General features: G+C 36.4%; 1 protein-coding gene across 1 annotated transcript; it reads left to right on the top strand.

Moving 5' to 3' along the window:
- Positions 1-27810, top strand: Asic5 (acid sensing ion channel subunit family member 5). The gene is made up of 10 exons (XM_070012562.1): positions 1-40; positions 4257-4563; positions 9055-9292; positions 11745-11870; positions 13661-13810; positions 14897-15044; positions 17592-17648; positions 19715-19883; positions 25566-25657; positions 27620-27810. The coding sequence occupies exons 1-10, from the start codon at positions 1-3 to the stop codon at positions 27808-27810; spliced, it is 1518 nt and encodes a 505-aa protein (XP_069868663.1).

Here is a 27810-nt window from a genome sequence, read left to right on the forward strand (position 1 = left end):
ATGGAGCCGAGCGAGAAATCCAAAGTGTGTTCTGAGAAAGGTATGGAGGGAGGTAAGCCATCGGAACCATGAGTGCACTCACCCCAGACAGGAGCAAAGGGAAAGGTTTTTATTTCATTGTAATAGATGTAATTTCCAGTATCACGTCCAAGTGAAAAATATATTATTCGTTATTTTGGGAGAGTCATCTGTTTATAGAACTCAGAAATAGTTGTAAAATATCACTGTGTTAGAATCGGTTTATGTTGTTTCATTTCATTTGGTTTCCATCTGTTGCATTGTGTGTGATTTTTAAAACACAATATAACTTGTTCAGAGTTCCTGGAAATGTTACTACTATGCGCAACACCTGGTGCTGAGCCTTTTCCTGTAATTCCTAGGGTATGATGAAGTCAGTTCTATTCTTTCTGGGTGGCATATGTCACCATGCTTCTTCACTATTCATCGGAAATGCTATTAAAAAAGACCTTGTTAAGTCTCTAGAAAGTAGCTCAGAATTCCTGGGGAAGGCAGAAGAAATCGTCAGGGAGTGTATCTTCATGAGTGAGCTGGTTTCTAAAGGCAAACTTGCAACTTGTGTGTTTAGGGCAATGCTTCCCACCTGTTATCCTCTGCTGGCTTGCCACGGACCAGTAGAAAAGTCTTCCTCACCAGGGGCTTTGGCTCGTTTCAGAGAACAGGCTTATGTTGTCAAAAAACTAAGTTGGCTTTATGTCAGGGTGAATTCACCTTCGCTTCAATAGTTCAGTCATACAGAACATGTCCTGGGCAAACTACTTCACTAATTAATAAGAACAGCAACATACTGCTTTCATTTCTCTGGGGCTTGGCCAGATAAGTTATATATGTTACTTGACATTAATTAATACTGGATAGTACTAGCACTTAGGAAAAAAGTTTAAGAGCCTTGTTGTGAGCACATTAAAAAGCCATTTTTTAAATTTTAATTTTATCTTTGAGATGTTGTACAAAGGAAATTGCCATTCAATGAAGTAGTATATAATGCAATGAACCCTGATCAATGTCCCCCCCTTGATCATTCTCCTTTCCTCCCAAACTACCTTTTCCCTCAGTATGCATTGGATTTTGTAATTCTGTTTTCCTCTTTCTCTCTCCATTTGTTTCCTTCCTCCCCTTGATCCCAGCCATGTGATCCCCCTCCTCCACCCATACACTTTGGACTACCCAACTCCTGGTGTTGATTTTGTTAGATGGTGAATTAACCTTTCTAAAGAATCATATCATTTGAGGTCTCCCTTGAATCTACTATATTTTGAGTAATACCTTTGTATAAACTTATATATCACCCTAAAGTGTATATCAATATATTAATTCTAGCTTCCACATATGAAAGAATACATACATGCATCTTAGTCTCTCTGGGATTCATTTCCCTCATTGAACATTCCTCTCCCTCTTCTCATCCTGCTGTTTCTTTGCAAATAATGCAATATCATTAGTTTTACTGTTTATTTTTGTGCCAGTATCAGGGCTTGAACACAGGGCCTCTTGTCACACATCCCCTTCTACAATTTTTTCTGTTTAATACAGATAAGAGTCTCTCCAGTTTGCCTTCCAGGGCTAGCTTCAACTATGATTTTAGCAAGCTGGGACTATAGGTGTTAGCCATGGGTGCTTGGTGAAGTCTTAAATGAGAATTTGAAAATGTTTCCATAGAGCCTCACTATTTTTCTTATTTGCTACATTACTTCTAATTTAGTAGAATACTATAAATATGCAATTCTGTACAGTATTTATTGAGGCCAGGTTCCATGGCCTGAACCAGCTATGTGAATTGTGTTATTCAATACATTAAAACACAAGGCAGCTTCTATTGCTCTACTTGGCAGAGGAGGTGGAAAGAAGAGGAAGAACCTTGGCTGAGGCTGCATAGAGTAAAAGAGGTGGGTCTGGACCAGGATTAGGTGTTCCCATTCTAAGCCCACCTCTCACTCCTTTCCCTCTGCAACAGGATACCTCCCATTTCCCACTGACAGATGAAGTCAACATGAACTAGGAGAAAATTCCAAACATGTCCTATAATATCAAAAGCATCTTAGTGTAATCCTCATGGATTGGCTTTCTGTGATACAGTATCAACCAATATTATTTGATTATTGAAAGCCACGAAAGATAAATTCACCTACAAAGTTAAAACTTAGATCACTTAACTAATAATGACACAAACTTTTTTTAAAATGCTATTTAAAAAAAAGAACCCTACGTATTAAGACATACCTTCAACCCTGATTTTTCTTATTATTTTAAAGATGGAGTCTAAAAAACTTTTCTTCGTTGGTTGGCCTCAAATTATATTCCTCCATATCACAATTTCATGAGTATATGTGTATTACTAGTACCAGACTTCTACTAATGTCATTTTAACTTTAACTATTCTGAGCAAATAATTCATAGATAAATAAAATAATCAAGTAGGAAAGAATACAAAACATAATAAATTACACCTGACATAAACTGTAACACCAAAGAGGAAAGATGAATTGAAGACCTGACTTCTCAGAGCCTCACTTGTGAGTCTCAGAAGAATAACCCAAAACAGATGCTGATGCTTCACACCTGTAATCCCAGCTACTCAGGAGTATGAGATCTGAGAATAACAGCTTCAAGCCACCTGGTGCTGGAGACACATTTGTAAAAATCTTTTCTCCAATTAACCAGCAAAAAGCCAGAGGTGAAGTTATGGTTGAAGCGGTAGAGCACCAGCCACAAGAGAGCATGAGGCCTGGAGTTCTAACCCAGTACTGATTTTTAAAAAATGACCAAAGAAAGGAAAATCCTGATTTTGTTCATGGAAGTTAAATAATTTTGATTCTTTCAGGAGAAGAAATAATTTAAACATTAGTGCTAATTTTTTGTTTTAGATTATAAATTATTGAAAATAATCCATTCAAGGAAAGGTAAATTTGAAGCTGGAAATCATAATAAATGCATATGATGCCATTGAACATTTGTGTTCACATTAGGCATATTCTGAATAGCTTTTATACAATCCCAGTAGATGCATTTAACTAGCACTCCTACTTATTGATTACTGAATAAATCATCCAATGCAAGGTCAGTCTCTACCCTTGATACACACAGAAAGAATAGCAACTGTCTAATTATAGGTAAGTTGTGATTTTTTATAGGGTGCATTAGACTTCTTTTTTTAATTTTTTTATTATTAGAATACTGTACAGAGGAGTTACAATTACATGGGCAAGATAATGAGTACATTTCTTATCAAGCATTGTTGCCTCCTCTGTGTTTCCCCTTCCCATTCCTTCCCATACTCCTCCCCTCCCCCCCCCTAATCCTCCCCCCAACCCCCCACCAAAGTTGTAAAGTTCCTTTTTCGACATAACGATTTGTACATCTCATTGTTGCGATGGGTCCACCTGTATCCCTAGTTAAAGGATTTGTTTTTTCCCTTCCCCTCCACAAATTATAACAACATCAAATACAGTGAAAGCATGGGTTATACCGTGGGGGAGGGACATACAAAGCAACAAAGCAATCATCTTATAAATATGTTAGAAACAATTGCATGAAAGGAAAAAAAAAACAAAAAAAATTTTTGAATACTTATCTTAGGGTTCATTCTGCTTGACTCAGACATATAGTAGTTAATGCAAATAAGGGAGACCATGGGACCTATATTTCTTTGGGCCTGGCTTACTTCACTTAACATAATTTTTTCCAAGTCTTTCCATTTCCTAACAAATGGGGCAATGCCATTCTTTCTGATGGAGTCATAGAATTCCATTGTGTATCTATACCACATTTTCTTGATTCATTCATCTACTGAGAGGCATCTGGGTTGGTTCCATATCTTAGCTATGGTAAATAATGCTGCAATAAATATAGAGGTGCTCGTAGCTTTAGTGTGGTCTTATTTGTGATCAGTTGGGTAAATGCCCAAAAGTGGGATTGCTGGGTTATAGGGGAGCTCTATGTGGAGTCTTTTGAGGATCCTCCATACTACTTTCCAAAATGGTTGAACAAGTTTACACTCCCATCAACAATGTAGTAAGGTTCCCTTCTGTCCACATCCCCTCCAGCATCTGTTGTTGTTATAATTCTTGATTTTTGCCATTCAACTGGAGTGAGTTGGTATCTCAATGTTGCTTTGATTTACATTTCTTTTATGGCTAGAGAAGTTGAGCATTTCTTCATGTGTCTATTGGCCATCCTCATTAGACTTCTTTAACTCATGACTTTTCTTTCTTTTAACTCTTTTATGGACAAAACCTTAGGACTCTTAGCAAAGATAAAACTTTATCTTTCCAAGAAACCACTGCCATCTCCCACTGACCGGAAGAAGTTTGACCACGACTTTGCCACCTCCACTTCCTTTCATGGGGTACACAACATTGCTCAGAACCAGAACAAAGTTCGTAAAGTCATCTGGTTGGCGGTGGTGCTGGGCTCTGTTTCACTTCTAGTATGGCAGATCTACAGCCGCTTAGTCAACTACTTCACATGGCCAACCACGACCTCAATAGAGGTGCAGTATGTGGAAAAGATCGACTTCCCAGCTGTGACATTTTGTAACTTGAACAGGTAAAAAATTACTTTATAAATCATGATTACATCTATGGATTTGCTAGCGTAACTTTAGGTAGATGATTGGCATAACATTTTCTTACTTGGTATTTAATATATGTGAAACGTTGATGCTTTAATTGAACTTAAAAGTATAGGAAAGGAAATAGAATTATTAGCTTTTTCATCTCACTTATTTTCCTTATTTTTTTCTTGATTTCAAAATTATATCTTAGGTAAATCTCAGGTTTTATATTTAAATGGCTTCCTATACTTTTTGTTTGGCACTTAGCCAAAACAAAAAAAAAAAAAAAAAAGAAAGGGAGGAACATAGCCAATGAAATGCAATATACTAGTTAAGTCATAAAAAAAAGTTGTGGCTTATTCTTGCAATCCTGGCTACTCAGGAGGCTGAGATCTGAGGATGGAGATTTGAAGCCACCCCAGACAGAAAAGTCCATGAGACTCTTATCTCCAATTAACAACTAAAAAAATCAGACATTTAGCTATGGTGCAAGTACCAGAACACCAGCCTTAAGCAAAACAAAACAAAACAAAACTAAGTGACAATACCCAGGTCCTAGTTCAAGCTCCACCCAGTACAAGGACAAACCTAAAAGGAGGAAATAAGGGAGGAAGGAAGGGAGGGAGGAAGGAAGGAATAAGAAACAAAAGAAGGAAGAAGGAAAGCTGGGCCAGGAGGGGTCTGAGAATACAGGGAAGAAAGTAGCAGTCTTTGTATGGGTATCATGGAAACCTGAGTATGAAACTTGACTTAGAGGGTCACCCGAGGAGATAAGGAAGAACTGGAAGATGGAGCACTTGTTCAAAATCCACATCAATATGGCATGATCTAGTAAACGTGTTGTATTTAACCTAGTAGATGAAGGAGTAACTCCATGGTGGGGTCACCTGGACAGGTACACAGGGACCTGAGCCGAGAAAAAACTATATATAATTTAGTGACACTTCTTGAGTCCTTGATGACAACTCACTCCAAGAGTTTACTGGCAGTTTACTGCCTGTGCATCAAGTCTGAAATAAGACTCCCTCAGAGCTGTAATAATTTAGTGATGCTCTATGGCAAAGCTGGAAAGATCACAGAGCTGATTTTCACACACATGGAAGGGAACTTCTTCAATCAGTTATTTGCATGAAGGGATCACTTCATTTTGAGAGCTTTGATTTACACACACACACATATACACATATTATATACCTCCTTATACATATAACATACTTCATTTTATATTATATATGTTCACCATTAATGTACTTCATATGTGTACATATTTTATCTACTAAATACATCATATATATGTATATTATCTATGTTATGGTATTAATATATTTTAAATATTATTATTATAGATATATATTTTGTTATATATGCATATATATATATATATGGCTGGAATAGCTCAAATGGTAATGTCCCTGCATGCCAAGCCCTGAGTTCAAATCCAGTACCATCAAATAAAAAGAAGTAATATCACCTACTTTACATATTTGTCATTACATCTGATCAAGTAATATCTACTTCCATTTTCTTTTATTCTGAGAAACTTCTAAAACAGTTTCTTAAGCTATTACTAAGAACCTGCACATAATATAGGAGGTTTTTATGGCTGATGTTATTTCATGAACTGAAGCTCTCTATGAGGGCCTCGGATAGCAAAGATATGTCACCCACCTTCGCCAGAGAAAAACTATTCTGTATGTCTTGCCTCCCACTCTGTGACATGGCATGCATTCTACCAAAAGCAAAGGCTGGTGGCTGGTGCACTTAGCTGAAAGAAAGCAAAGATATGACTTCCAGAAGGACACATAAAGATCCTCCCACCCTAATTTTGTCACCAAGGAATAAAATGTAACTGGTGAAGATACTTTTTAAAAAACAATTCCTTAAAATATATGGAAATCATTCTAAGAGACTATAGAATATTAGCAAGTGTTTATTCAGAACTTCTATTCAGTGTCAGTAAGAACAGTGAAAGTCTAGAGTTTGAACTACGTATCTTTTCCTCTGTCTTGTTTGGTGCCTCAGTATGACAAAAGGCTAGAAAGAGCTCCAGCAAAGTGCCCCAGTGTGCTCTGTAGGCTTCCAGGTCATTTCTATTATTCAGCTCTATGTTGCAAAGGGTAAATTCTAGGAGTGTACAGGTTAGAAGTCGGCAATACTCTGCCTCCAGATTTGGTAGTCTGAGAATATTATATCAATCTTACCCTAGTTTGCTCACTAAGTAGAGATTTCACCTTGGGAGACCCAAGGTTTCAGTAGCAACTATATTGCAAGATTTTTCTGAGAACAAGAGTCAAGCTATAATGTTAGCTATATCCCTGAGCTGACTTTGAACTAAAATCCTCAGATTTTAGTTTCCTGAGTAGCTACCATTATAGGCATGAGGCATCAGGGCCCACTAAGTAGAATTTTTTTGGGGGGGGGTCTGGTCGTGGGGCCTGAACTCTGGGCCTGGGCGCTGTCCCTCAGCTCTTCAGCTCAAGGCTAGCACTCTACCACTTGAGTCGCAGCGACACTTCCGGCTTTATTCTTTGTGCTTATGTGGTGCTGCGGAATCGAACCCAGGGCCTCTGGCATGCAAGGCAAGAGCTCTACCACTGAGCCACCTTCCCAGCCCCTAAGTAGAATTTTTCTACAAAGTTTTACAGCTATGGAAAGAAGATAGAAACATAAAAATAGAAATAAAATACAACAAACTACTAAATGCATCTGTTTCATAAACAGTCATTGAAACTGTGAATTATACTGAGAATCCTATTTATTTTATATGTTAAATGAAAAATATGCATATACAAATGATTTCTTTTTATTGCCTTTAAAAGTAATTACTTGAGAAAAATGTTTCCACAGAACTTACTAATAGTAATAGTTTTGAATTTGAATTAAAGATATTGCTTGAATTGGTAGAGATATCTGTTTCATTAGGATTTTAGCTACATATTCATATTACATTTCAGTAAGTAATAAATTATTTTCAAAATAAAAACCAATTACATTTTCTTTTCCATTTGTCTTTATCTCCAAGGAGAGCAATAATTAATGAAACAAAACAAACAAAAGAGATCCTTATACGGCTGGAGTTGTGTCATCAAGAGCCTGACTAACTAGAAAGCATAAGACCCTGAGTTCATCCCAGTAATGAAAACTATCACTACAACAAATAACCCAAAATGATGCTTCCAGGATTAAATGAGCAAAACTTCAGGCCTAGAAATCACAGCAACCTAACTTTGTTGCAATATTTACTTCTAGAGAAAAGAGATGCTTGAGATTGTGACAGGCTCATGTGAAAACCCTGACACTCTATTTGAGTGCTTCTTCTGTTTCATTGTACTGAATCAGTTTTTATTTTTATTTTTTTAATTGTGAAAATACTGTACAGAGGGGTTACAATTTCAAGGGCAAGATAATGAGTACATTTCTTATCAAGCATTGTTGCTTCCTCCTTTGTTTCCCCTTCCCATCTCCCCTCTACCCCAAAGTTGTGAAGTTCATTTTTTGACATAATGATTTGTACATCTCATTGTTGCAATGGGTCCACCTGTATCCCTTTTGTTTTTTCTCTTCCCCTCCACAAACTATGCCATCATCAAATACAGTGAAAGCAGAGGTTATACCATGGGGAAGGGACATAGAAAGCAACAAAGAAATCATCTTATAAATATGTTAGAAACAATTGCATGAAAGAAAAAACAATTGAATACTAACCTTGGAGTTCATTTAATTGATATAAAATACCCACTTGCTATTTCTCAGGAGCCAGGCCTCATGTGTTTGGTCTATTGCTCTGGATCAGGCTTTATGATTCTTCTTTTGGGGGTGGGGGAGGAACAGCAATCATATTCATCTCCCCAGCACCCTCCTTTATTCTCCTCTCCCCCAAATGGTCTCTTTTTGTTTGTTTGTTTGTTTGTACTTATATATCTAGTTTCTGTATATGAGAGAAAGCATGTCTTTCCGAGTCTGGCTCATTTCAGTTAACATACTTCCTCCACTTCCATCTATATCCATATGATGATGGCGAGGCTGGGAACATGGTTCCTCTGAACAGATGCAGAACAGTTATGGCAGTGGCAGTTATAAAGATGGACCCAGGGAATCTGGATCCTTCCTGCAGGTTCTCAAGTACACACTCCCACTTCTTCCTTAGGAAGAAAGGAAGACTTGGGTTTGAATTTTTCAACAAGATTCATCGAGAGCAAGTGTGGGAGTCCTTTGAAGTAAATGGAACAGAATGTACAAATACAACACAAATTGCCTGAATATCTTTTTATTATTCTTGAGAGGTTATACAAAGGGTTTTCAGTCCAGCATATCCACCTGAAGTACAATGCATCTTGATCAATGTCACCCCTTTCATCCTATCTTGTGAATGAGGGAGTGTAGAAGATAAGAAGATGCTGATATTGAATCAAGATGTTTGGTCTCTGTCTGTAGCTAATTAAAGGTTGTATTCTTCTGACCGCTGCTTTTATTCCTTCTAATAGATTCCAAACAGATGCTGTAGCCAAATTTGGCATCATTTTTTTCTTATGGGACATAGTCTCCAAAGTTCTTCACCTTCAGGAAACCAGAGTCAATTTCACTGACTCTGATGAGGCTATTGATTTTGCTGTCAGCCACCAAAACTTCAGCATCACAGAGTTTGTCAAGAACAATGGTTTTTATCTCAATAATAGCACTTTGTTGGATTGTGACTTTTTTGGAATGCCATGTAGCCCAAAGGTAATAATTCTGAAGTGTCTCCAAATATCATCAAGATAATAAGCTTCCTTTTGTTTCATGATGAGAAAAAGTTCACTTCCTTGGGTAATTGACCTGAATTTACTCAACTATTACATTTGATAAGCTCTTTTAGTTACTTTTTGCTTTATAGAATCAGAAGACACAAAATACTGTGAACCTACTTGCTCTTTTCAAGAAGTTAGATAAGGAAAGACAGAGAGCAGATATTCTGATAGCCTTTCTTGTAGCACAGTTCTTCCAAAAGAAAAGCAATTCCAAAAAAAAGAGAGAATATTTTAATCTTCTTGATTCTTTATTATCACATTTTACTTTTATTGTGAACCCTATAACATTTCTATTATGATTAAGCAGCAATTATTGTTTTTGTACTGCATTATTTTATGAGAGGATGTAGAAGAAGATAACTACCCCAGCATAAAACTTAGAATTATATGTATGCACCACCTGTAAAATTCTGGAGGTGTTTTTTTCACTCCCGGAGCTTAAACTCTGGGCCTGGGTGCTGTTTCTGAGCTCCTTTGGCTCAAGGCTAGCACTCTACCTACAGTTCCTCATCTGGCTTTTTTCTGTGATTAATTGGAGATAAGAGTCTCACAGACTTTTCTTCCTACATTGGCTTTGAACCATGATCCTCAGATCTCATCCTCCTTAATAGCTAGGATTATAGGCATGAGCTACCAGCACCTGGCTGTTTTGTTGTTGTTAATATATATTCAGTACCATAGTTTGAAACTAAGATCCTTACACTTGTTCAGCAAGTGCTTCCCTGCTGAGCTATGAGTACAACAAATTTTTGTAGTAGCCATTATTGAAATAAAGTTTCACTTTCTGTCTCAGCCTTGGAGCAGAAACTCACCTGTTTTACACTTCCCATTGTAACTTTTTCCATTAAGACAGAACTCTGTAGACTTTTTCTGCTCAGGCTGCCTCAGAATTATGATCTTCCCAATCTTCACTTTTCCAAATAGCTAATATTACAGGTGTCAACCACCAGAGCTCAGCAAAAATGTATGACTTAATTACTTACATAATTTATTTTCATGGAGGATAAAGTGATAACACTAGGAATCTATTAATGAATCACATATAGGCAATTTGGGTCCCATATTTCTTATGTCACAAATGTAGTACTCTGTGTTGCAAATTAAACTTTGCAAACTCATGGTTTTAGAGTATAATTCCATATCACTTTGTCAGCTATAAGAGGCACAATGCTAGACAGAATAAAAATACGGATGGACAATTAATAGAAGTGAAAATAATTGACAGAGGTGGTTTAAACTCACCACTGGGAATTTTTGGCTTAGAAAGACTTTTGCATTTGTGTTTTACAGAAACTCAGCATTAGTAAGCCAGAAGTAAAAGGACTGAATTGATTTAATTAACTAAGAAGGAATAGCTTTAAATTGCCATACTATAGAAGACCAAGACCAGTGTTTATAGACGACTTTTATTTTTTCCTCATAAATTATTGCTGCCTTTTTTGTATTGACTTGCTACACACATAGCCAATATAATAGCTGAGGCAACCCCAAACTTTCATTATCATAGGATAGAAGTCCAATATCCATATAAAAATCCATGAAAGTCTCTGGCTTGGCAGGATGCATCAATTGCTGAACTCATCACAGACACAAAAGGATGAGATACACTGATTAGTCTTGTCTTTGTCACATGCACACCATCACTGTTGAAGGAGGAGGCTGGAGGATGTCAAGGGGCAGAGCAGTGTGATTTCTCCACAGTGAACAAATAGGTGGAAAATGGGTGGTTCCTAAAATAAATAATATTGAATAGAATTACTACAAAAAAGCATATACTCCCATGGATCCTTACTGAAACCTAGAAAAAGTTATTTTTAAATGTTAATTTTATTTCATTTTCTTTTTTTCTTTCTTTATTTTTTTATTGTGAGAATACCGTACAGAGGAGTTACAATTACATGGGCAAGATAACAAGTACATTTCTTATCAAGCTTATTTTATTTTTTATTGTAAAGGTGATGTACAAAGGGGTTACAGTTATATATGTCATGTATTGAATACATCTCTTTTTTGAACAGTGTTATTTCTTCCAGCTTTTTCCCTCCTGACTCCATAACCCCACCCCCCAGTTGTATAGTTCATTTTCAACATAGTGTCTGGTGAATATCATTGCTTAGTTTTCATTGTAGACATTATAAACACACTTCATTATACATGAAAAATTATCATGACAAAAATCATATGTAAATTGATACAACTTGCATCCTTAAAAATGAAAGCTATTATTATTATGTATATGCATATAAGTCCATAGATCCTGAGGTTTTCTTTTTTGGATATTTTTCCTTTAAATATCTGTAATTTTTAGAAAAAAAGTCAAAGCAATATAAATTCTAGAATTGATTAAAATGCTCAACTAACTATGTTTTGTTAATTTTCCTATTGAGGATTTTAAACATGTCTTCACTGAATATGGAAATTGTTTTACTTTTAATCATGGTGAAAATATCCAAGGAAAGAATAAAGTGAGTGTCTCTGGAAGAGGATTAAACTTGCTTTTCAATGTTAAGCAGGTATTGAACTTTCTTCAACCTAGACAGGGTTCACATTTAATAAGAAAAGAACATAAGTATAAAGATATGTGATTAGGGTATTTTCCACTGGTTGGGTTCTATTTTATCTTTTGTTGTTATGTTAGGGTACATGGGTGTTATGTAACTTACTGACTCAGAGAATAAAAAGGCAATTTTTTTGACTCACAGGCAGAAAACTTCCCTTGAGAATTTTATCTCCAATTAACCACTCAAAAACTGGAAGTGGCGCTCTGGCTCAAAGTAGTAGTGCACTTCCCTTGAGTGAAAAGAGCTCAGGGACAATGCCCAGGCCCTGAGTTTAAGCCCCTCAAGTGACCAAAAAAAAAAAAAAAGTCAGAAGTGGAAGTGTGACACACACACACACACACACACACACACACACACACACACACAAGAATTTCCACTAAAGTACTCTTTTATAATTTTCTGTTATATCCATTCAGGATAATTTTATTTACATCCAAATACAATGTTGCACATTGCAAATATTTGACCAATATTTTCAAGCCATTCAGATATTAGCCCTACTAATCAGATACTGATCAAAATATTTTTTATCCTAGTACTGAGGTTTGAACACAAAGTCTAAGAAATGGCCTTGAGCTATTCTCTCTAGGCTGACACTCTGCCACTTTATCCACTCCATGTCCAGGTTTTTCCTGGCTAATTGGAAATGAGTCACATATACTTTCTCACACAGATTGGCTTCAAATCAGATCCTCAGATCTCAACTGCCTGAGTCACTAGGACTATAAGAGTGAGCTATTGGCACCCAGCTAAAAACTAATCATAAATTTCCCAAGCTGGGATTTCCAAAACATTTTATATTCCAATTAAAATATGCAAATTCATTTATTTTTCCTGATATCCTGCTAAGATCAGACCTCACACAAAAATCAGAATTAATATTGTGGACATACAATATAATGGGAATAGTTTTGCGCAGATAATGAACTGTCACCTCTCTGCTTTTGATCATTGATTTGAGAGCATTCTTACAAAACCTAAAGTAACAAACTTCCAGAACATATTTTGAAATACTATGCTCTTTGACAACTTTCTGTGAATGTTTTATGTAGCCATTCTTTTATGATTATATAAAAAATTAGAACATTAGAAAAAATGTTGCAAACAATGCAATGTTTCATAAATATATGACACTGAGCTATTTCACTAGATCAGGCTCTTGCTTCTTAAAGGCTTGTAACCAGTAGAGTAAAGAAGTCTATGACTTAAAAAGAGAATATTGAGCATGTTCATTAAAGGGGTTATCTTATATTCTGTTGACCCATTTGCTGAGAAGTCATCATATTCTCAAGTCCAATGATCAAATTCCTAGAGGTTTAGTACAAAAATATCTTTACGTGACATAAGATTATATCAAAGCAATACTGGTGTTAATGAAATAGTATAAATCTTTACAAGTTCAGGGAAATAAATTTGAAATAAGCCTAAGGGTGTTAATTGCAAAGGGAGAAAAACCAATAGATTCTCAAAAGTATAGGATCAAAGAAAAGGGCCAAAGGGGAAATATAAAAAGACAGTTTGGTGAAGAAGAAGATGGAAGTCAGGCATGAAGAGCCACTGGTGTATCTGAGTCCCCATCTGTAGACAGCTGTAGGGGGTCTTTTACACTATTTACACAAAAAGAGACTGAAGCCTAGTATTAAGCTGACTATGTTGATTTTAGGGCATTCTAATGCTATGATGACATGATGCAACAAAATCCTAAATTCTAGCATTTGAGAACATGGCTATTTATGTTTCAGGAGGAATTTACTGATAAGCCCTCCCTGGGCTTTGCTGATGCTGGGATCATATTTGTTATCCATTCACCTAAGAAGGAGCCACAGTTTGATGGCTTGGGCCTGTCCTCACCAGTGGGCATGCATGCACGGGTGACAATCCGCCAACTCAAGGCAAGTGCTAGAGATGGGCAGAGTCAGAGGAATTAGGTGGAGTAATGAGTACATTAAGTCAACAACAGCAACAAAAAAAGCATGCCTTAAAATAGGGCAGGAAATCCCAGTCTCATTTTACATTCTATTTCTTCATCAGAAGGCACATGCTTGCTAAATAAAGTATGAATTACAGTTTGTTCAAAGCATATTATGTGATTTTTGGAAATAACGCAATGAGATCCTTTCTTATTACAAATGTATGCAAGTTCAAAAAAGTTTGAAAGCAAAAAGAAGTGGTTAAATTCATATATACAACCTGATACAAGCTGGGGAGCTATGCAACCCAAAGTAACTTGCATGAGAAATTCACAAGTTGCTGAACATGGTGTTTTGTCTCCAGGGGTTATCTGGGAAGAGGAAAATTAGAGTGGTAAGAGTGCCAAGCAACAATCGAGCAAGTCTGGCTTTTTTACATTATCTACCTACTGGCTCGGAAATTATCTTTATTACTTGCTGAATTTGTGTCCTTTCCCTGGACAACTGGGGGTGGGGAATATTCCTTTCCTAGTTAGTATGAGGAAAGAATTTACTCCTTCACTTCCCTACTTAATATGAAGAAAACATTTATGTTGCAACCTGGAACACTGTATTCCCTTATTTAAGGGAATTCTTGCTTCTTCTTTGTGAGTTGGCTGGTGACTATGAGAACACAACATATACTAAAACGATTTTATATGAGTTAATTTTTACACATGTTTACTTAGTTACTTAACTAGTTGGTCTACTGAGGTTCGGACTTAGGGTTCTTCTTTTGCTTGGCAGACTTGGGCCACATTCCTGTTATTCTATGAGTTAATTTTTTAGAATTATTAGTCTGCAGGACGTTATTAACTATCATTTGAGATAAATGTAAAAAATACCACCTAATATTTACCTTAGGGGGTTTCAAATGAATAGTGTAGGCAAAATAGGCCTATAGAGTCAAATTTAAAAATTGAAGAGCTCCAAGTGAAAATAAAACAATGTATGAACCTCTTTGATGAAAAAAAATGGCTGGATTGACTTAGACAAATATTTTGAAGCACGTGTTTGTTTTGTCTTCAGACAGTCCACCAAGAATACCCCTGGGGAGAGTGCAATCCTGATATCAAGCTGCAGAATTTTCACAGCTACAGTACTTATGGTTGTTTGAAGGAATGCAAAGCCCAGCACATAAAAAAGCAATGTGGATGTTTGCCTTTTCTGCTTCCAGGTAAACAAAGATGGACAATTTCCATACTCAATTACCAGTTCTTATTTTGAAACATGGGAAAGCAATACACCATCCAACTCCTTTCTCTTCTTATGAAATTCCATGCTGGAAATTTGATTCATTATCCAATGTAACTCTACTGATACATTTGAAGTCATAAAGTCCTGCAGAAATTTCTATAAAAGACAATTGTGTTCTGAAGGTAAATCCTAGCTTCTTATTTCAAAGGTTGCAACTAGCTGCTCTCTGGTACTTGAAACTGCACGTAAAGGTGTTCTTAATTTGAAAGAAAAATCAGGTCATATGCATTAAGTCTTATGGACATTTAAGATTTCACTTTGGGGGCATTCCGTACATTGTGACTACAGGAGAATTTTCAAGTCTCCTCTGCCTGAAGTTTGAGACATTTCCACAGCCAGGGACTTGCTTAAGGCCAGCGATGAAGGAAGTGATAAAGCAGGGTGGGTAAGAGTGGGATCTGATCACAATGACTGATCTGGATGATCTCACACAAGTGGATGAAGCTCTGTCTTTATTTCTGCCTAGTGAGGAGATGTTCATGCTAACTTCCAGGGCTGTTACAAGGATTAAATGAGATTAGAAGTGGTTTAAAAAGTGTCAGGCAAAGAATCTACCTACCTACCTACCTATCCATATTTCCTTAATCCCCCTTTCCATAACGTATCTATTAAAAATGTAAACCACACTAAGGGAAAACCAGTTTGCCATTATTCTCCCCCTCCACACAAATGACAAACCCTTTCTTCTCTCTTCCATTGGAGAAGCCTCAAAGATTCATTCATGCTATCTCTTCTCTTAACCAATACCATGTTCCTGAAGAGCTACCTTTCAGATCCCTGCAAACTACTGACCCATACAAATGCCTGCTCTAACTCAGATTTGCCCTTCACATTTATATTGGAAAGAACAATAAATTGAGTCATGTACTGTAATGTTTACTTTCTAGCATGTTGACTGCCTGGGGACTGATTTCCTCAAATCACACACACACACACACACACACACACACACACGCAAGCCCACTGGGAAAGATCTCAAGTTACATAATGACTTTCAGGCCAACCCAGGCTACATGAAAAGAGCCTATCACAAAACCACCCAAACAAAACAACAACAAAACAACAAAAAAGACACTGAATAAATCACAAATATTATTACTGTTTTGGCTAGATCCTCACATATCCCTTTAATTTCACTTACAGATGAAGAAATAAAAATTTAAAGTTAATTAGCTAAAGTAACTCCAATAATAACTTGAAAAAGCATTCTTCCAAATTGGCTATTCAGATTGTGGGTCAATTCCAAAGTTTCATTATGTTTTAGAAGAAAGGAAGGCATGGTTTAAAAAAGGAATTTTCTATTAACATTAAATGCAGGTCTTTTTTCTGCCTTTCAATTTTTGCAGTTTCCATATAAAGAGCACATTAGTGTATTTAGGCAAGCATTCCACAAATTGTCCACAAATTCTAAGAGGATAATCTCCTTTTCTTATTTGCCAGATTATTGACTAAACACTGTAGTCGACATCAGAGACCCCATGGGTATAGCAATAAATTCAGATGAGATTCAAAGACTAAGTTATTAGAATCAGTCCTGGGGTTAAACTCCACTTGAATGGATGTTCATTTTGTTGTTTGTCTCAGTATTAATAAATATTGGTGCTTATTTGCCTTCATTCTATCTCGAGAGGCATCCAGCCATTGTGTGTGTGTGTGTGTGTGTGTGTGTGTGTGTGTGTGTGTGTGTGTAGATTAGGTGGCTAAGTAGATAGTTGGGTACATAGATAGATATATAAATTGATAGAAAGAAAGATAGATGATAGATAGATAGATAGATAGATAGATAGATAGATAGATAGATAGATAGATAGAGATAATCATATGCATGGACAGAACAGGATTTAAGACATTCAGAGCATGCGAAGGCTGACTGTTTAGCTTTGGACAAGCAGCTTCCTGAGGCTTAGTTTCCTCATTTGTTAAATGATAATTTCCACATCAGAAGGTTGCCAGATGAGTCAAATAAGATGATAACTGTGAGCTTTAAAACTAAAAGGCTACCAACATTTGAAAACTTTTAGTTCCACTTAAGGATTTTAGAATTGTAGAGGCAAAATTGAAAGAAATTTTAAAAAAAATACCTTATTCATTCTAGGTAGTTTCATTAGATCTTAATATGTTATCCTACTGGAAGTGGCGCTGTAGCTCAAGTGGTAGAGCACTTGCCTTGAGCTGAAGAGCTGAGGGACAGCGCCCAGGCCCAGAGTTCAAGCCCCACGACCGACAAAAAAAAAAAAAATATGTTATCCTATTTATTTTACAAAAGAATAAGTGTCTGGATAGATGGATGCAGGGATGTTTGGACAGATGAAATGTTTGTCATTAAGCTGTTTATTTTATGTGCAGTCTTGGGGCTTGAAAGCAACTCTGAGGTAAGGGGTACCCTGGTTCATAATGTCCTGGGTTCATTCCCTAGCACCAAAAACACATAAAAAAAAAAGCATATGTTAAACTTACTGTTTTTAAGGAAATGGAACAGAATGTGACCTACAAAAATACTACAGCTGTGTTTCTCCTATCATTGGTAAGTGCCTTCATTTACTTATTTTGTATCAAGACTTGCACTAAACTTACCTATCAACATTAAATCATATCATAAATAATGCAGAAATGAAACAAAATAAACTGCAAGAGGGAATTTCTTAATAATAACTTAAATAAACATAGTAAAACAAAAACAAACTAAAATCCTTCAGATTTCCAGACTTGCTTTAGTTAAAAATGCACACTGACAGAGTAATATCAGGAGAGTTCAAGTTTGTTTGTTTTTTTTTGATTAGCATGCTACTTAAAATTTTGCTCTTTACAATAATAAAAATAGCCTTCTTTTTGTATGTAAATAAACATGTTTGTCATGGATAAGTCAAATCACTGATACAAGAGAAAGTCATGTAAAGTGAGCCATGTGAGAACCATCCTTTCACCTGTTCACTTTATTATGCACTTATTTTATACATGTAAAATTTTAAACAATTGGAATCATAATGATGAATGCCTATTTTTTTGGGGGGGGGGTCCGGTCGTGGGCCTGAACTCTAAGCCTGGGCGCTGTCCCTCAGCTCTTAACCTCAAGGCTAGCGCTCTACGACTTGAGTCACAGGACCACTTTCGGCTTTTTTCTTTTTGCTTATGTGTTGCTGAGGAATCGAACCCAGGGCCTCATCCATGCAAGGCAAGCACTCTACCACTGAGCCACCTTCTCAGCCCAAATGCCTTTTTTTTCCTTCTTATTTTTTTCTTGCCTTTTTCCTTTATTTTTAAGATAAGATCTTACTATGTAATCCAGGATAATCTTTTTATCTTTTTTTTTTTCTTTTTGGTCTGTCATGGGGCTTGAAGTCTGGGCTTGGGCGCTGTCCCTCAGCTCTTCAGCTCAAGCCCAGTGCTCTACCACTTGAGTCACAGCACCACTTCCGGTTTTCTGGTGGTTTATTGGAGATAAAAGTCTCAAAGACTTTCCTGCCCTGGCTGGCTTTGAACCATAATCCTCAAATCTCAGCCTCCTGAGTAGCTAGGATTTCCAGGCTTAAGCCTCTCTTGCACAGACAGGATAATCTTAATGCAATATCCTCCCTGATTCTCCTCCTAAATGCTGGGATTAAGCATGAAACTTGTGTATAATTGGATACATCTGCTTCTAGTTTATTTAGTGTGTAAGGGTCCTGGGGCTTGAACTCAGGGTCAGGCCCTGTTCCTAAGCACTTTTGATCAAGGGTGGTACTCTACCATTTGAGCCACAGGCTCCACTTTCAGCTTTTAGGTGGTTAATGGGAAGTAAAAGCCTCACCAACTTTCCTGGCTGAGCAGGCTATAAACCCTGGTCCTCAGATTTAAGCCTCCTGAGTATTTAGTATTATAGGCATGAGCCATTGGCACGTGGAGGGCATAACTTCTTAGTTTTTTTTTTTAATTGTTGTTGTAAAGGTGATATACAGATGGGTTATAGTTACATAAGTCATGTCTTCTTTTTGAACAGTTTTACCTCTTCCCTCGTTTTCTCCCAGTTTTTCCTTCTTGGCCCTCCTCCACCACAAGTGTATAGTTCATTTTCAACAATGTGTCTAGTGAGTATCACTGCTGCATTTGTTTTTACTTTGCTCTCCCTTGCCCTCCCCCAAACAGATAAATTTACATACAAGACAAAATATACAGAAATCAAAAACAAAGGACAAGAAAAAAGCAAACAAACAAGAAGCAAAATAACATAAATCCTCTTCTTCCCATTTCTTGGAGTTCATTTCGATAAATACCATTTTATATGATTGAGTGCACATAGCTGTTCAACCTTTGTGGCCTCTCCTAAGAATAACCTCACACAGGGTCTTTCTGGAGAGTTTCTCATTTCTATTAAAGATCTGAATCCAGTTACTCAATAAATTAAAGGATAACAATTCCTGTGGTTTCTATTTTATCTTCCTGGCTATCTGCATTCTTAAGCATAAACATATAAACACATTTGTTTTAAAAAAAAAAGTGGTGATGGAGTTTGTGAGCTACTTTAAAACTGAAAATGAGTGAAATCACAACCTTTAACAAACTGTCCTCACTGTGAGATAATACCTGCATATTCTCTCCTTGTTTTCATTTCAGACTACATTGAACTAAAAGGATTGTGCACAATGGGAACATATAATTCTAGTTGCCCTGTGTCCTGTGAAGAAACAGAATATCCTGCTACTATTTCTTATTCTACTTTTCCAAGTCAAAATGGTTTGAGATTTCTTTCCAAGAAGTTGAATCAAAGCCAAGAATATATTGGGTAATCACATAATTAACATGAATTTGTCTTTATTGAATGTTTTAAGTCTTAGGAAATGAAATGCTGACTAATCAAGGATGGCAATGTATGTGTCACTGAAATAACAATGAGAGCACTGAGATGTACAGTGAGAGGTCACGTCTTTCTTCCCCTTCAAATCAAATGTCTGAAAAATGAAATGATACTGGACTCATTTGCTTATAATCATACCTCCACTGTCCCAGATGGGGGTAATATTTGTGCAGATTGAAATCAAATAATATTTCAAATATGAACATTCTGTACTTGTATATTATGTTATTTGTGTTTGCTAATAATGATGTAAGGAGGTAGGATAAAATTATTGTTATTCTCAAGTGGTAGAGCATGAGCCTTGAGCTGAATTGCTCAGGGACAGCTCCCAGGCCTAGAGCTCAAGCCACACGACTGACAGAGAGAGAGAGAGAGAGAGAGAGAGAGAGAGAGAGAGAGAGAGAGAGAGAGAGAGAGAGAGAGAGAGAGAGAGAGAGAGACAAAGAGAGAGAGAGAGAGAGACAGAGACAGAGACAGAGACAGAGAGACAGAGAGACAGAGAGACAGAGAGACAGAGAGACAGAGACAGAGAGACAGAGAGAGAGACAGAGAGAGAGACAGAGAGAGAGAGAGAGAGAGAGAGAGAAAGAGAGAGAGAGAGAGAGATCTTTCATGCGATTGTTTCTAACATATTTATAAGATTATGTCTTTGTTGCTTTGTATGTCCCTCCCCCATGGTATAACCCCTGCTTTCACTATATATGATGTTGGTGTGTGTGGAGGGGTAAAAAATAAATAAAAGTTATTGTTTTTATTTTGCAACAGAGTAGATGGCAAAACACCGACACAGTATTTAAAGTATTTTTCAAAATGCATTAATACTAATTTTAATACACACTATTGTTAATAACTGCCCCATCAAGGCCTTCAATGGCACAAAAGGGAATTAGTTTCAGATCTTGGTCTTTATGCAAAGACCTAGGATTCTCCCTCTATTTCAGCCAGCCCTTAAATGAGGACTAGATTAGTGCTGTTTCTGCTACAGCATGATGCCCCTAAGAAACCATGAATCAAACTGCATAGAAAATTCTTGTGAGTATTTTTTTTCTTTGGCCAGTACAGGGACTTGAACTCATGAAGAAGCAAACAACAAATAACTTGTTTTTATTTACATTTTTAGGTATAAGACCTAACCTAGAAGGGAATCAAATATCATCTGTTGATAATTTGGACTTACATCTATTAAAATAAATACATTAATTATTTTTAAGATGATTTATCTTTGCATATCCAGTACCAGACTGAAGGTTTGTTTTCATTCAGGTGTTTATTTCTGGGATTTATTTTAATAAAAATTTCTTCCCATGTAAATTCAGAGACAATAAAATAATCTTTAAAAGTCTGGGTGAGGTGGAAGTGTTTTTATCAAGATGGACTCCTGGGGTATGATTTCACATACTCAGCTAAAAGTGTTTTTAATTAAACCCTTAATGAAAAGCCAGAGAGTAAGAAACTAGTAATTATATCTCAGTTGATACTGCTGCCTTTAGTGAGGGTATTTTTGTATTCCATTTTAACAAGGAACCTAATTTGCATGTAATATTATGCCTATTACTTTCAAATATGATTTAGAAAAGCACTTTGACTTCGCTTTGAGAGATCTCTAGAGTATTTAATTGCACAGGATATAGGCATGAGACTACAGACGTTTTGGGGGATTAGAAAAAAATTCCTCTCTTTACTGGACACAATCCCAGAGGGCACCATTTCTTTTTCTAAAACTCAGATCATTATAAATAGCTTCCTATGTATTTCATCATAACTGATGCCTGGGGGGTCTTTTCAGGGTACTTAGCAAGAGAACCAAGGCAAGTTGCTGATCAAGCACAGTGGCCCCAGGGGCTTCACAGACCCCAGACAGAGCTCGCTAGAAATCTGTGCAGAGCCAGGGGCTGGTGTCATCATAGCAACTCAGGAGGATGAGATCTGAGGATTTCAGTTCAAAGCCAGCCCAGACAGGAAAGTCCGTAAGACTCTTACATCCCACAAACTATCAGAAAACCGGAAGTGGTGCTGTGGCTCAAGTGGTAGACCGCTTGCCTTAAACTGAAGAGCTCAGGGACATGGAGCAGGCCCAGAGTTCAAGCCCCACAACCGACCAAAAACAACAATAACAAAAAAGAAATCCGTGTAGAATTATGGACTTATTTGTGCACTGGGAGCAGAAAGGAAGGAATAGTGAACTAGAAAAGACAAACGCAGTGTGTTGAGGAAGCAGACATAAATCTAACTGGCAATAGGTGAGAAAAGAAACAACTTTGAATTTACTCACAATTGTGTATGTTCATTTCTGGGGAAGAAACTAACCCCCAAACATAGACATTCTGCCACACGTGGCAGCTGCGGAACCTGTAAGGCAGATGAGGAAAATCTTAGATTAATTGAGCCAAGCATCATAGACATGAATGTAAGGATCGATTGTAGTGGCATTTAGGCAGATTTCATTAGTTGTATGAGTGAATTTTATTTATTTATTTATTTATTTATTTATTTATTTATTTATTTATTTATTTATTTATATTGTGAGAATAACATACAGAGGAGTTAAAATTACATGGGCAAGGTAATGAGTACATGTTTTTTTTTTTTTAATTTGAGAACATACTGTACAGAGGGGTTACAATTACATGGGCAGGATAATGCATATATTTCTTACCAAGCATTGCAGCCTCTTCCTTTGTTTACCCTTCACCTCCCTTCCCAGCCTCCCCCCTCCCCCCACCCAATCATACCCCCCTCCCCCCCCATGAGTACATTTCTTATCAAGCATTGTAGCCTCCTCTTTGTTTCCCCTTCCTATCCTTTTCCATACTCCCCCTCCTCTCATCACCCGATCCTCCCTCCCCCTCCCGACTAAAGTTGTAAAGTTCGTTTTTCGCCATAACGACTTGTACATCTCATTGTTGCAATGGGTCCACCTCTATCCCTAAACGATTTGTTTTTTCCCTTTCCCTCCACAAATTATACCAACATCAAATACAGTGAAAGCAGGGGTTATAACGTGGGGGAGGGACATCCAAAGCAACATAGAAATAATCTTATAAATATGTTAGAAACAATTGCATGAAAGGAAAAAAAATAAAAACAAAAGTGAATTTTCAAAACTGTTCTACCTTAACAAATTTATAATAAAAATGTCTAAAGTAGTTTATTAAATTATATATAAAATTGTTTTATAAAAAATAGTTTTTCAATGAATAATGCAGCCTTTGGGTTCAAGCCCACGGAAAAACATTTTCTTAGTGTTTTGGAACATGATATATGTTCATTTTCTCTAATCCCTTTTCCCTTATGAGAATCCACATTCTATTTTATAATTGTATCTTTCTTAAGACAAGCATGTAATCTAAGACATTAGTGAATATTTCTGGGTTACTATAACATAAAGATTCAGTTAGACCCAAAGGACTGGACAAATTACCTGTGTGAAAGACACTGCACAAACATCATAGTATTATTTTAAGAGAGGAATTTCTTGTCTCCTCAAAACACATGTGGATAATGCTTGGGAATGACCATGAATGTTGTATCTGAGAAACTAAACAATACTATCAATATACATGTAAATTAGGACCATAATGGAAGAGGAGGAGATTAAATTATTACTAAGATTTCTGAACTTCCAAGACACCTTTATTATTTCTTTTATTTTAGTAATTATTTTATAAATTGTAAACATTTCCATGACTCTCCATTATCTGTTTAAACATAATACATTTTCCTGTTACTCAGGGTTAAACCAATGAACATTAGGTACACATATTAATGATACACTTTGAATTAAGTTTATTTAGGAATATTGATTTTTAACAAACTGTAAACAACAGGAAAGAGATTTACAGTCCTGTTCCTTAGATATGTCATTCCAGGAAGGCTTGCAAATAGAATCCAACCATAATGACAATTATTATTGTCATTTAAAATTCATGTGCTGGTTGGATTACTCTTCCACTTATAGAGTAGGCAAGTTAATATTTACCCACTCATTTATTGGTTTTATCTTTAATTTGTTATGATTTTTTGCAAAAATATAATGAACAACTGTGATGTGTTAAGATTCATGGAATATTCTAGTATCTGGGGATTCATCTGTGTATGAGACACAGAACTCTGCCTCCTTGTGTCTATTCCACTGAAGTATCAACTGACAGTTAATACAGGTAGTTGTGTCATGTGGCATTGGAATCCTGTGACAGTAAAGGTAGGTGGAAAGTAGTCTGGAGAAGGTACAGAAGCTCTTTGTCAAGGTTGTTTTCTATGATAGGAAAGAGCTTCTTGAAGAGGACAGTGAGCAAGGACTTACAGTGGTGATTGTCAGAAGTGCATGCAAGAGTTTGACTAAATACCTTGTAGTATCTGTGAGCTTGGAACTGAGCGTTCATGCTGTGAGCATGTTATCCAAGTACATTATGGTTACTATGTGGGGGGCAGAAGATATGTATTTTTGAGATGGGATGATTTAAGATTGGAAGCACAAAGATCCATCCGAATGATATTGTAAAAATCTCCAGGAAATATTATGAAGCTCAGGCAAAGGTAGTCACACTCTAATATATACTGAAGGTATGAAAAATAGAATTTCCTATTGAACACAGGGAGTGTCATGCTTTACATTGTAAATGGAAGAAATATCAAGAATTTCACTGGGAATTTATTCATTTGCAAGACATACAAGTTGAAATATCAAGAAACAACTAAAGATACTATTGGAGTTCAAGGTAGAAGCTAAGTTCAAGGTAGAGGAGATAGAGCAAGAATCTTCAAGGCCATATAAAGAACTATTTTCAAAACAGTGATTCATAAGGACAATGGTGGCTCACACCTGTGATCCTAGCTACTCAAGAGGTAGAGATATGAGGATCAAGCTTCAAAGACAGCCCAGACAGAAAAGTCATTAAGACTCATCTCCAGTTAACCACCTAAAAGCCAAAAGTGGAGATGTGGCAAAAGTAGTAGAGCACCAGCTTTGAGTGAAAAAATCTCGTGCAAGCAAAAAGCTCTGTTGCCCCAATGAGGGGAAAACAAAATAAAACAACATTGTTTCATTACTCTGATCTCATGTAAATATTTCTAGAAAATATTAATAAAAGAGAGCATTTGCTCAAGTATTAAGGACTAAAGTTAAATACCCATTTATTGTACACTTAGCATAAGCCAGGTTGTGGGCCAGGTCTGCATATACATTGTGTAATTTGTCCTTGTAACAATGGGGAATTCAACTCTAAAATCTTGGCCACTAGGAATTTAACCAAGTTGTCAACAAGATGTAAACAAACTGATTTCTCCAAGGTCACATAAGTAACAACAAAAAGAACCAGGATTTGAATTAGAATTAAACATATAACTTAAAGTTTGTGAATACTTAAGTCTGTTCAGTAGATATTTAATGCTTCTATTCAAAAGAGAGGAAAGGAAATTGTTAGGTCCAGGGAAAATTCTTTTTCTTTAAATATTAACATGCCATGAGTGTTTTCCAAATAGTACATATTAAGATTAACATTGAGTATACATGATAGGTCTAACTGAACATTAGGCAGCATCTGATTTTAAAATAAATATTACCTTTTTCAGGTGGGAATTAAGCTAAGTTAACTGTGTTTCTATCACCAGGGAAAATCTTGTGAACATAGAAATAAACTATAGTGACCTCAACTATAAGATAACCCAACAACAAAAAGCAGTGAGTGTGCCTGAGTTACTTGGTAAGTGTTATTTACTTGTTTCTCAGTTCTCTTCATTTTCTATTAGCTTATTTTCCTTTCCTTTTTAAGGCTTAATTTATCAATGGGAGAAAAAAATCAGTAGTTCTTGTCATCTCATGGAGGGTTATTTACATTTAACACTTCTATTCCCATGCAACTCAGCCCCGTATCGGGCTTTAACAAGTACGGCTGATCGTCTTTCTCTCATACTCACATTCACATTTTACATTCTACAATAGTCACAGGTGATTATTTCAGTGAGGTATGACCACCTCATAACTGCACAGAGTGTCACCTCCGGATAGGGCAAACAAATAGAACTAAAGCAAATAAAATTAGGTGGTTATTTTACAACCAGTGCCTGTTCCATCCCTTTATCATCAAATTCACAATCAACTCAATTGTTTATTTTCTGGGTTTTATTGTTTAGTAGAAGATGCTATGCTGATCACATGAATGTTTATCAGCATTAAAAGATATCAGTCAATTTAAGATGAAGAAGAGACTGAGACAGGAAGAAAGCATCACAATTCTCCTTTACACTGGAGAAGCTATATTTCATTACCACACTTAGCAAAGCTAGCATGATCTAAGATGAATTAGGTGCTGAGAAGCAGGTTAGTAATGCAATCTGTTTGAGAAGGTGGATCTTTAGTAGCCAGATTTACCAAGACCAAAGGGGAGATATCCAGTCTCTGGTGGAAGGAGAGAATGAGAAATGATTGTTCTAAAGTTTTTTTTGGCAGGAAAAGCAAAATAGAGAGAAAGGATGGTGATAGGTGGGGAAAATGGTGAATGCACTTGATGCCACAGAACTGCACAACTTAAAAATGATAGAAAATGGTACATTTTATGTTAAATATACTTTAACACAATAGGAATCCAGTTATGATAAATACAGACTTCTAAACATTTTAAAAAGGCAGTTACATGTAATATATTTCGGTTAAATGGAACATTACATATTTTATTGTTTTTGTATAGTTGAATCAGGTATTATCAGTACCTGATTGATCCATGTCTTCTCTTCCATCGCTCTTTCCCAGTCTTTCCCTCCCATCCCCACCCATAAGATATACAGTTCATTTTTTACATTGTGTCTAGTATCACTGCTATATTTGTTGATCCTTTTCCCCTTTGTATGTGACCTCCCTTACTCTCCCAAATACAAACAAACAAAAGGAAAGATAACAAACAAAAATATGTCAAAACAAAAAAAAAATGTCTCCTTTCACCATTAGATATATTGATTAAAGAAGGTTAGCTGGGTGCTGGTGGCTCACACCTGCAATCCTAGCTACTCAGGAGGCTGACATTTGAGGATGGCGATTTAAAGCCAGCCTGGGCAGGAAAGTCTGTGAGACTCTTATCTCCAATTAACCACTAGAAAACCAGAAGTAGCGCTGTGGCCCAAGTGTGGAGCTAGCTTTGACCTGAAGAGCTCACAGACTGAGCTCAGACCCAGAGTTCAACCCCCACTACTGACAAAAAAAAAAAAAAAAGGAAGTTTAAACATTTGCTGCCCAGACTGCCTGAAGATTAAATTTCTGGAAAATGACATCATCCAGTACTGTCTTACCAATGTTTCATTTCTACTGTTCATGTTACACATGAGAATGAACTTTAAACTATGTAGGCTCTGTTAGGGATTTATCTAGACTCTGTATATTCTGGAAATCTGAGTTAGATTTTCAGAGACTGTATATTTACTGGGTCTCTCTTTTTGAGATGATTTGTATGGATATTTTTGGCAGGTATTACTAGTTTGCATTCATGTTACATTAAAGTTTTAAGTAATGATAAAATGCCCTGAGTTCAATCCCCAGTATCAATAAATATATCTTCATATATCTTCAGTTGTGACTATCTTGTTAGCTTTAAATAATTTAACTGCTAGTAATGTTTAATTTTCTTTTTTATGATTAAACAATGGCTTAATTGCTGTATTGCTTTCCATCCCAGCAGATCTTGGTGGTCAGCTTGGTCTATTTTGTGGAGCCAGTATGATTACAATTATAGAGATTATTGAATATGCATTTACCAATTTCTACTGGATATGCATTTTCCTTTTGCTGAAGATACCTGAAATGATCCAGTGTGCTCCTCCAACTCAGAATCATCCAGGAAAGAAAAATAGAATAGAGATGTGTTAA

This window comes from Dipodomys merriami, unplaced genomic scaffold, assembly GCF_024711535.1.
Source record: "Dipodomys merriami isolate MVZ:Mamm:240054 unplaced genomic scaffold, mDipMer1.0.p SCAF_9, whole genome shotgun sequence".
Taxonomy (NCBI): Eukaryota; Metazoa; Chordata; class Mammalia; order Rodentia; family Heteromyidae; genus Dipodomys; species Dipodomys merriami.

Coding starts and splice junctions, on each gene's coding strand:
- Asic5 (XM_070012562.1), top strand. CDS start 1: ATGGAGCCGAGCGAGAAATCCAAAGTGTGTTCTGAGAAAG. Junction 9,293..11,744: donor GAATGCCATGTAGCCCAAAG/GTAATAATTCTG, acceptor TTTCCTATTGAG/GATTTTAAACATGTCTTCAC. Junction 25,658..27,619: donor GAGTGTGCCTGAGTTACTTG/GTAAGTGTTATT, acceptor TTTCCATCCCAG/CAGATCTTGGTGGTCAGCTT.